General features: G+C 44.5%; 1 protein-coding gene across 7 annotated transcripts in view; it reads right to left on the bottom strand.

Annotated features, from left to right (window-relative positions):
* Positions 1 to 402: 402 nt before the first annotated feature.
* The window catches only part of NTAN1 (N-terminal asparagine amidase), a 19450-nt gene continuing 10588 nt past the window's right edge, over positions 403 to 9264 (bottom strand). For 4 of the 7 annotated variants that reach the window (XM_039360857.1, XM_039360859.1, XM_039360860.1 and 1 more), the window contains 9 exons: positions 6573 to 6675; positions 6421 to 6486; positions 5952 to 6060; positions 5395 to 5468; positions 4749 to 4802; positions 4171 to 4224; positions 3821 to 3918; positions 2788 to 2901; positions 403 to 2318 (listed from right to left, as the gene is read on the bottom strand). In XM_039360857.1, the coding sequence (XP_039216791.1) occupies positions 2142 to 2318; positions 2788 to 2901; positions 3821 to 3918; positions 4171 to 4224; positions 4749 to 4802; positions 5395 to 5468; positions 5952 to 6060; positions 6421 to 6486; positions 6573 to 6675 (849 nt within the window). In that variant the 3' untranslated portion in view covers positions 403 to 2141. Of the gene's footprint in view, positions 2319 to 2787; positions 2902 to 3820; positions 3919 to 4170; positions 4225 to 4748; positions 4803 to 5394; positions 5469 to 5951; positions 6061 to 6420; positions 6487 to 6572; positions 6676 to 8133; positions 8292 to 9264 lie in introns of those variants that run through there. The other 3 variants (XM_039360863.1, XM_039360864.1, XM_039360858.1) reach the window with 3 other exon arrangements.

Here is a 9264-nt window from a genome sequence, read left to right as displayed (position 1 = left end):
TAGGCACGCCAAGTTTGAAGACCCCTGATATAAACCATATGTGGTTTTAAGTATCTTCAAATTGAACAAGTTAAAGACAGCCCTGCAAATGGAATCAAGGTCTAGAAATTTGGATAATTTCTAAATTGTGGTGTTTTCGGACCTTGGTTTTCTTGCAGACGTTTCATGACCCAACTAGGTAACATCATCAGTGCTAGAAGGGAGCAGGGTTTGCTCTCTGTTTATGGTTCGTTTTGTCTTTGTTTTTAAAACTGTACTTGCCTTCTGGCTACAGATCCCTGAGCAGGACACAAAAACCCAGCCAGAAAAACCACAACACCAGTTGTGTTTTCCTACTGCTACATAACCAAATCAGACTTGAAAGAGCAAGTCAGTAACCAATCTAGGTTTTTAATTGTTCTATTGCCCTTAAATGAATTGTATTTTATTCACTGAACAAGATTGTTAATTACACTTAGTCACCACCATCACCACCCCATATCACTTTACAATTAAGCACTGTAGGTGAATCCAGCTAAAAAATATAGCTTAAAAGTGCCACACATGTAGTCCTCAGCTTAACAATCAGTCACTTAGTGATCATTCAACATTACAATGGACCCCTCAAAGGTACTTACAACCAGGTTCTGAAGTTCCAATGGCTGCTTCCCTATAATTAGCTTCTTTAGGTCTGGCACATTCACAAATACCTCAGAGGATGTTCAGCCTTGTCCAGAAATTGTAGAACAACAGCGAAGAAAAAACATACCTACTTCAGAGACACATAAATACTTCAAAAGAAAACCAGATTAAATCATCAAACAGTTTTAAAAGTTTCATTACATGCAGAGGTGTTTGGAAAAGCTTTTGGGTTTAGTTAACAAAAGCCAACACATTTGATAAAATGGTCAGATCCTTGCTTAGAAATGGGTATAATAAAAGACATGTTTTTTTTTAAGCAAATGGAGAAGATTTAAGTGGGGACTGCCTTTAATCGTCATGTTATTTTGGCTACATTCAACGGTTTGATGGATCTGGTTAAATGAAAACCCCACCACCTTGGGTGCTGCAAGACACAGCGACAGTGAGATTCAGGCCAGATTCTCTCAGTTTCTCTTCGACAGAACAGGAAGCTGAACAGTGGAGAAAAGTACAGCCTGAAAAAGCCGGAACAAAAACTTGAACGTTGTCCATACAGACGTGTGCCTTGAAAGTCGTACCTGAAGCCATGTGGTTTTTTTGCTGGAACAATGACCAGTTATGGAGATTCATGGTAGAAAAATCAACTTTAAAAAGGAATTGAGGAGAATCACACACACACACATTGAGCTGCATGAAGATCCAAAGTCCCTATCAGAGGATAGGTATGTAGGCAAGTCCCACCCAACATATTTGCTTGCATACATTTGGTCCTCAGTCCAAGAAGAATGTCATGGTCAACATTCTTCAGCTATTGCTCGGAGCCTCAACACAGATCTCTATTATTAGTCTGGAGCAGCTTCTTCTGATGTGGCACCAACAAGGTCTAGCTTCATTTGAAAGCTCCTCCAACACTACTGAGAAGAGTTCCAGAGAGGTCAGAAGGTCTTCACCGAAACATCTTGTGTCAAGGTCATGTTCTAACCTACCTGAAGCGTCCTCGTGTTGGGTCATTCCAATCTTACTGAAGCAGATCAGGCCTTGAATCAGACCATCTGTACTCTAGAACAGGGACCAGAACGCTTCATTGCAGCATGGGAAGGTTCTCCAGCTGATATTTTATCAAGGACCTAGCTCTGATGAAGGAAGCATAATGGCTACTTTGACGTCCTGAAGAGATGATGAAAGCCAGAAAACTTGAGGGAGCAAGGATGGGAGTAACACAATCAGGTTCCACCTCCTTTGCAATACTACAGAGGCCCATTTTATGTTCTTGAGAACTTTGGACCCAACCTCATGAAATGTGTAAAGATTTCCTAATTTTGCACCGAATTGGCTGGCTGTTTTGGAAAACACGGGATATTTGGAGTGGGCACGCAAGACCGCCACGTAAATGCCACAGACTGGTTTTCCCCGATGTCTCTGTGGGGCTCACAAAGGTGAATGTGCACGTCACAGGGAAGGTCTCTGACAACCTTCCTTGATTTTCACTTCCAGAGCGCTCCTGGTTCCTCTGCTTTGGGTCAGATCTGGCCAGAGACTCTCTCCCACAAGCCCTCCGCATTTTTTTTGTAGAGGCGAGGTTTCTGTGTGGGGAAGAGAGTCTTATCGGGGAACGGATGTTCTCTGAGATAGAGCAGAGTAGCTCGGATGTGGGCCACAAAATGGGGTGGCTCCGCCAGAGGCGAAGTGGAGAGATTCTGCAAAGATACGAAAAGGAATATGTAAGGAAACTTGACTGGTGAGAATTCTCTGAGCTTGGCTTCTTTTCATTGCCAACGTTTCATTGCCCACCAACACTGGCAGGGCAGGTCACAGGTATATAAACAGAGAACAAACCCCACTCCCTTACTAGCCCTGATGATGTCACCTAGTTGGGTCATGAAACATCTGCAAGAAAACAAGCAAGCTCAGAGAGCACCAAGGAGTCCACAGTTCTCCTCCACCTCCTCTTCCTTCTCTCCTTACTCCCCTTTGCAAACTGCATTCCCTTTAGCACGGATGATGTTACCTACTTTGGTAATGAAATGTCTGCAAGGAAATAACCCAGCTCAGAGAGCACCAAGGACTCCACAATAGTTCTTCTTAACATAGAATATGAACTCAGCAATCTTTCAGCCTTGCTTTCTCCAGCTGGGGTCCCTGATGTCCTTGACAAACTCCAGTTACCTGTAAGATGCTCTGGTTGCTCTGCTCCAACCAGAAATCCACGTGGGGAAAAGGCATCCAGTAGTAAGGCCCAATGCAAAGTTGTTCCTTCTTTGAGTCATAAATGCTGATCATCTACAAGAGATAATACAGTTTCAGCAGGTTACTGCAGACCAAACAGGAGCGAACGCAGCACAAACCGTGGTTACTTGGCAGAACCAGATGCTGTGTTAATCCTGCCCCATTGTGTTGCCACTTCCCATTTATATCTTTCTCTGATTCTTATTTATGTTCATTTAAGTTCCTTGCTCCAACTCTCCTATCGGTTTTCTCCCAGGAGAAACCACATGCCAATAATGACAGGGCAAGCTATTATGTCTGCCTATGTCTGTCTGTCTGTCTGTCTGCCTGCCTATCTCTATCTAATCATATCTATCATCTGTCTCTGTCTGTCTATATCTATCTGTCTGTGTCTGTCTGTCTGTCTATCTATATCATCTCTATCTTCTCTCTCTCATCTATCCTCTCATCTATCTGTCTGTCTGTCTGTCTATATCTTCTCTATCTTCTCTCTCTCATCTATCCTCTCATCTGTCTTTCTGTCTGTCTGTCTGCCTGCCTGCCTATCTCTATCAAATCATATCATCTATCTCTGTCTCTGTCTGTCTATATCTATCTATCTGTCTATCTATCTATATCATCTCTATCTTCTCTCTCTCATCTATCCTCTCATCTATCTGTCTGTCTGTCTGTCTGTGTCTATATTATCTCTATCTTCTCTCTCTCATCTATCCTCTCATCTGTCTTTCTGTTTCTCTGTCTATGTCTGTCTGTCTGTCTGTCTATCCACCTATCCACCCACCCACCCACCCACCCACCCACCGTTCCTCACACTGATGATATCTAGTTGGGTAAGGAAATGTCTACAAGCAAACAACCAAGCTTAAAGAATATCAAGAATTCTGTAATTCATTCCCTAGCTACTATATTCTCTTCTACGTTTTATCTTTAAGCGTTGTTCCCTTTCTCATCCTTTTGTACAATCGTTGCTAACCTTTGCTCCTGCTAAGACCCTGGCAGACCGCATGTCTTCATCAGGGCCTCGGTCTGGAAACGTGGCGTGGAAAATCTCACCAGTTTTAACATTCGCAGCTGAAAGGGAAGGAGCCACACAATAAGAAATTAAGATCCTTCTGAAGGACAGAGAGAGTTGACTGACAGGAAAACCTGTGAAACTGCCTCTCTTTAAGTGTTAAACAAAACATGCACCTTTTATTTGCATTCATTGGTATCTTAATGAGTCATTTTTTAAAAAAAAATAAAATAAAGGTGGCATATCCAAGCTCACAATTGTAAACCACAGTTTTTAATCCTGACCTCAAATGCAAGAAGCGTTAAACTCACCAATTCCGTAAATATATGGCAAATGCCTGCCATTTTCCTGAAGGTCATTCAGTTCTGAAATGAACACATAGAAACTGACTTTATCAAAAAAAAAGTGATAAATTGGAAATCATGGCACAGCTGGGTCATTTCAGAACAGAGTGCATTGTTTTTCTGGTTTTTCCCTTCTGCCGTATTACGAATTCCAGCTTGCTAGTATTTTTAAGGGCCCTTGAGCACACCCAGAAACTTAGAGGAGAAATTAGCTCATAGATTTAATCCTTCCTTTAGCTAATCCTTGTTGAGAAAACAATTTTCCTTTGCAATAGGACAAAGAATTGAAGGGAGATCAAATCCGACAATAACGTTTGAATGAATGAATTATTAAGATCTTCGTAAGTAAAAGGAAGGGATGTAAAGTTGGTTTATTTGACCAAGATTAAAATAAGTCATGTTTTTATGAAATTGTGGCAATGCTTTATGGACTTTTTGCTGGTCCCAGGATTGTAAAATTGATGGCCAAATTTCAGAACATGAGTGGGTTGCATTACAAACTGATTCAGACAAGACAATTAAGTCAAAGACATATATATAATTACCTGTGACACAGAATGTCATCAAATAAACATTATCTAGCAGACGGTCAAACGCTCCTAAGAACACAAAAGGAAAGATCATGAACTCATACACTCAGGAAAAAAAATATATAAACTACAACGAAAGATGATTTTATTATTCAAATATTTCAGTAGCTCCACTCTATTTCCAAAATGGGATTATCAAGATACCAAATCCCACAGCTTCTCATCTAGGACAACTGCCCCCCTATGCCCACTACCATTAATCCATTCCTGAATCAAGACTCCATAGGACATGAAGTTTCTAGCTTAATCAAAAATCCAATCAACCAATCAGTTCCAAGGAAATTATCCTGAGGAATTTTGACCCAAAACTAACAGTCCAGCATTGTACTCTTCCTACCGATGGTATCATATATTCTGTAGGTATCAACATGAGTCATCACCAACAGATCTCTTCTCCTCCATAAATGTAATTGGCTCCCTTTATTTCAACCTACATCATGTAAGTCCTTGCCCTAAAGCAGAAATGTTTTTTGGGGAGTGGGTGGGTGCTCTGGAGTCCACAAAATTCCCACTAGCTCACGCAACTGGCCAACTTTATTCTACTTCAACGAGAACCTCAAAATGTCACAAAGACCCCAGCAAAACCGAAACACAAACTTACTTAAGAGTTGACTGGTAAGGCGCTGAGACAGGCGTCTGTCATCACAAAAACCTCCAATCAGATGCAACTCCAACCTAGCAGACAGAAAATCCAGAAACATTCAATTTTTCAATCCCTTTTGGATTAAATTCGAATTAACAGGCTGAATGTTAAAAGTTCACCTGTTTGTTAAAAGCTCACCTGTTTATTATTATTACCATCATCATATTTCTCACTATGAATCTATTCTGGTCCAGGATAAGTACTACAACATAGAATGCATATCAGGGACATTCTGTTATTTATAAATAAGTACTTGACTTATAGCCATAGGATCCTAGTTTTTATCACGCAACCATGGGGATGATGTGATGGCCTTAGTGTGAGAAGCGGTCATAATTTTTTTCCACTGCTGCTGTAATTTCAAATGTTCGCTAAACAAATGGTTTAGCATTTGAGGACTACCCGAATTTAACTATTACGCTGAAGAGGTAGAAGGCAGCTGAGAAGCATGAAGCCCCAACTTTTCACCAGATTATTTAACAGAACTATTTTAAAAAAAACAAAAAACAACTGACCTTCCACAGTCAGTGCTTGGAGAAAGAACTTTTACTGCATTTATCACCAGCAGAACTTCTGTTTCGGTGTCTGATCCATCACAGTGAGTTAGACAAATGGCTCCACTCCCTAAAAATAATAATAATAATATGAGAATTTGCATCTTATGGGCAACTATAACTATAAAGAACATTTCTCTATTTAGAACAGACTTATCAAAGCGCATGTGAGAGATATATGAGCCAAAGGAATTTTGAGGAGCTGAAGATCGCTCAACTGGAAGACACTGGAGTTATGGCCGGTTGTGACAAGATCTGTGGGTTTATGTTGTACTTCTTCTAAACAATGGAGCCAGGAGGACAAAAACTTCAGTCTCAAGGACTTCCATAAAGCTCGTGTTCCAGTTCTAAACCAGCAACCTCAAACTTTATAAATGTCTAATTATAGACCATGGGATCCAAACCAGGGATTTCCCAGTTATGGCAGCACCTGTGTGTCTCAGAACCACAAAATGGCATGTTGTAGCATCGTCTGAGCCAAGAATGGAAACGGAACCTATCAAGAAAGCGGGAGAACATCATGTAAGATCTTGGCTGTCTTCTCTTGAACTGAGCGTTTACACTCCCTCGAAGTCCACCTACCATCTTTGGATGTGGTAGCAGCAAATTCTCTTTGCTGGACGTAGAGAAGTCCTTTTGGTCCCACCGCTTGAGCAGGTTGGCTGCGGAACTGTTTGGCTTGCTCCTGATTGGGGAACAAGAGTTTTTGTTTGTACATGGTTCACACACAACACAGCTTCAGCAAAGCAGCTATCAAAAATTCTCTGATCTGGGCGTCTAACATAAGAAACATAGCTAACGCCTCTTCCAAGATCTGGAAACCAAAGAAAGCTTCACATAAACTGGGAATTGCTTCAGCTGTACCAGTTTATTCCCACAAACATACAAGCAAGAATCAATTATGAGAATAGGGAATGAGTCTGGATCCCTGGAGGTGCTAGGGCACTTTATGAAGATTCCTGAAAAGTTAGCCAGTTCCTCTTAGTTTGAAGAACTAAGGCCTCAAGCTAAGCCAACATTGGTTTCTAGCCTGCTGCCTTAACCACTAGGCCAAACTAGCTCTCCCCAAGTGTATTATACCATTCACAAGATCCTCAGGATGATATGCCTACCTCGCTCTCCATCATGGGATGTTCCTAGCCCACTAAGGTCCAATCGCGTGGATCTAGGCATTATGTTCACCCACAAATCAGGGTTTGCAGCCATAAGGGCTTGGGATCATGCAAAATACTCGGCCACCGTATTAAGTCCCATTATGGCTTAGCATAGTGTTTTTCAACCTTGTCAATTTGAAAAGGTGTGGACTTCAACTCCCAGGATTCCCCCCCAGGCAGCATTCCGATTCTGAGAATTGAAGTCCACATATCTCTTAAAGCATGCTAGCTGGGGAATTCTGGGAGTTGATGTCCACATATCTCTTAAAGCATGCTAGCTGGGGAATTCTGGGAGTTGATGTCCACATATCTCTTAAAGCATGCTAGCTGGGAAATTCTGGGAGTTGATGTCCACATATCTCTTAAAGCATGCTAGCTGGGGAATTCTGGGAGTTGAAGTCCACATATCTCTTAAAGCATGCTAGCTGGGGAATTCTGGGAGTTGATGTCCACATATCTCTTAAAGCATGCTAGCTGGGGAATTCTCGGAGTTGAAGTCCACGTATCTCTTAAAGCATGCTAGCTGGGAAATTCTGGGCGTTGATGTCCACATCTCTCTTAAAGCAGACTGGCTGGGGCATTCTGGGAATTGAAGTCCACATCTCTTCAAGGCTACCCAGATTGAGAAATACTGGCTTAGCAGGTGGGGCAAAAACATAGTTTGAGGGAGGCAGGCAGGCACTCCCTCTCGCAGGTAAACCCCCTTGCAAATACCTGCCACCCCCCCACACACACACACCTAGATTCCCCTTCTAGGTGCCAGGGGGGATCCCCAGTCCCGCCTGCCCCAAGGACTCCCCCCCGCTTTGCACAAGAGAAAGACGCCCCCAGTTTGCAGGCCAGCCCGGGAGGGGATCTCCCGGGCGAGGTTCTCAAAGCCCCAAAGCCAGCCATCCCCCCCTGCCCGCCCCGCGCACCTGAGCCCCGCAGCGGCGATCGCCTGCCCTCACCTGGGCGCGGGAGCCCACCCCCACCCACCCCCCACTCACCTCCAGCTCCGGGAAGGCGCGCAGCAGCTCCCGGAGGGGCCGGTCCGGGTCGAGCCGCCGCCCTTCCACCAGCAGAGGCATGTCGAGCAGCTTCCTCGCCGGAGCTGCGGGGCGAGTTCCTGCTCGGAGCAGCCAGCTGGGCTCAGGCCCCGCCCCGCCCGCCAAGGGCCCTGGGAAATGTAGTTCGGAGGGGGGTTGGAGCCAAAGAGGAACCCCCCCTCATATCCATCCCGTGGGGGGGGGAGGGTTCAGGGACTCCAATGGTTTGCAACCCTGGGCAGTGGCCAGTCCAGGTGGGCTTGCTGGGGCTCCCCAAGGCTGTGTCCTGCAGGTGGGTTGGTCCACCTGGGCCAGGGGTAGGCAACCTTGGCTCTTTTATGACTCGTGGACTTCAACTCGCAGAAGGCCTAAGTCAGCATAGCTGGTTCAGGAATTCTGGGTATTGAAGTGCACAAGTCATAAAAGAGCCAAGGTCGCCTACCCCTGATCCTGGGCTCTGCCAGGGCTGGGCAGTTCTCAGGTGGCTTCCCAACCTTGCACAGCTGGGAAAGGGAGGTGCTGCAACATCTGGAGGGGTGAATCTTGTGCAGCCCTGGTGTTGCCTCGCTGCAAGCCAAGCCTGAATCGGAGAGCACCAAGGACCCCACTATCTCCCTCCTCCTCCTCCTCCTCCTCCTCTCCATAATTCCCACTGGCTTCTAGCACTGACAATGTTACCTAGTTGGGTCGTGAAAGGTCTGCAACCCAAGAGCCTGGATCGGATAGCACTAACGACCTCACCATCTTCCTCCTCCTCTTCCTCCACTCCATAACTCCCACTCTCTTCTAGCACTAACAAAACTTTGGGGTTATGAAACCTTTGCAAGCCAACAACCTAGTTCAGAGAGCATCAAGGACACCACAATTCTAGTCCTCCTCTTTCACTCCATAACTCCCACTCTCTTCTAGTACTGACAACGTTACCTAGCTGGGTTATGAAAGGTTTGCAAGCCAACAACCTAGCTCGGAGAGCACCAAGGGCCCCACAGTTCACACACACACAAACACACACACCCTCAAATTTCATTGTTCCCAAAGGGTCAAGAATCCATGGAAGAGTAGAGGTGGTCCTCGTTTAGCAAGCACAATTGG

Source organism: Crotalus tigris, unplaced genomic scaffold (genome assembly GCF_016545835.1).
Source record: "Crotalus tigris isolate CLP2741 ecotype Arizona unplaced genomic scaffold, ASM1654583v1 scf7180000019173.45859301935:6455823, whole genome shotgun sequence".
Lineage (NCBI taxonomy): Eukaryota > Metazoa > Chordata > Lepidosauria > Squamata > Viperidae > Crotalus > Crotalus tigris.
Note: the sequence above shows the minus strand (reverse complement) of the source record. Positions and strands in the feature narration are given on the sequence as shown.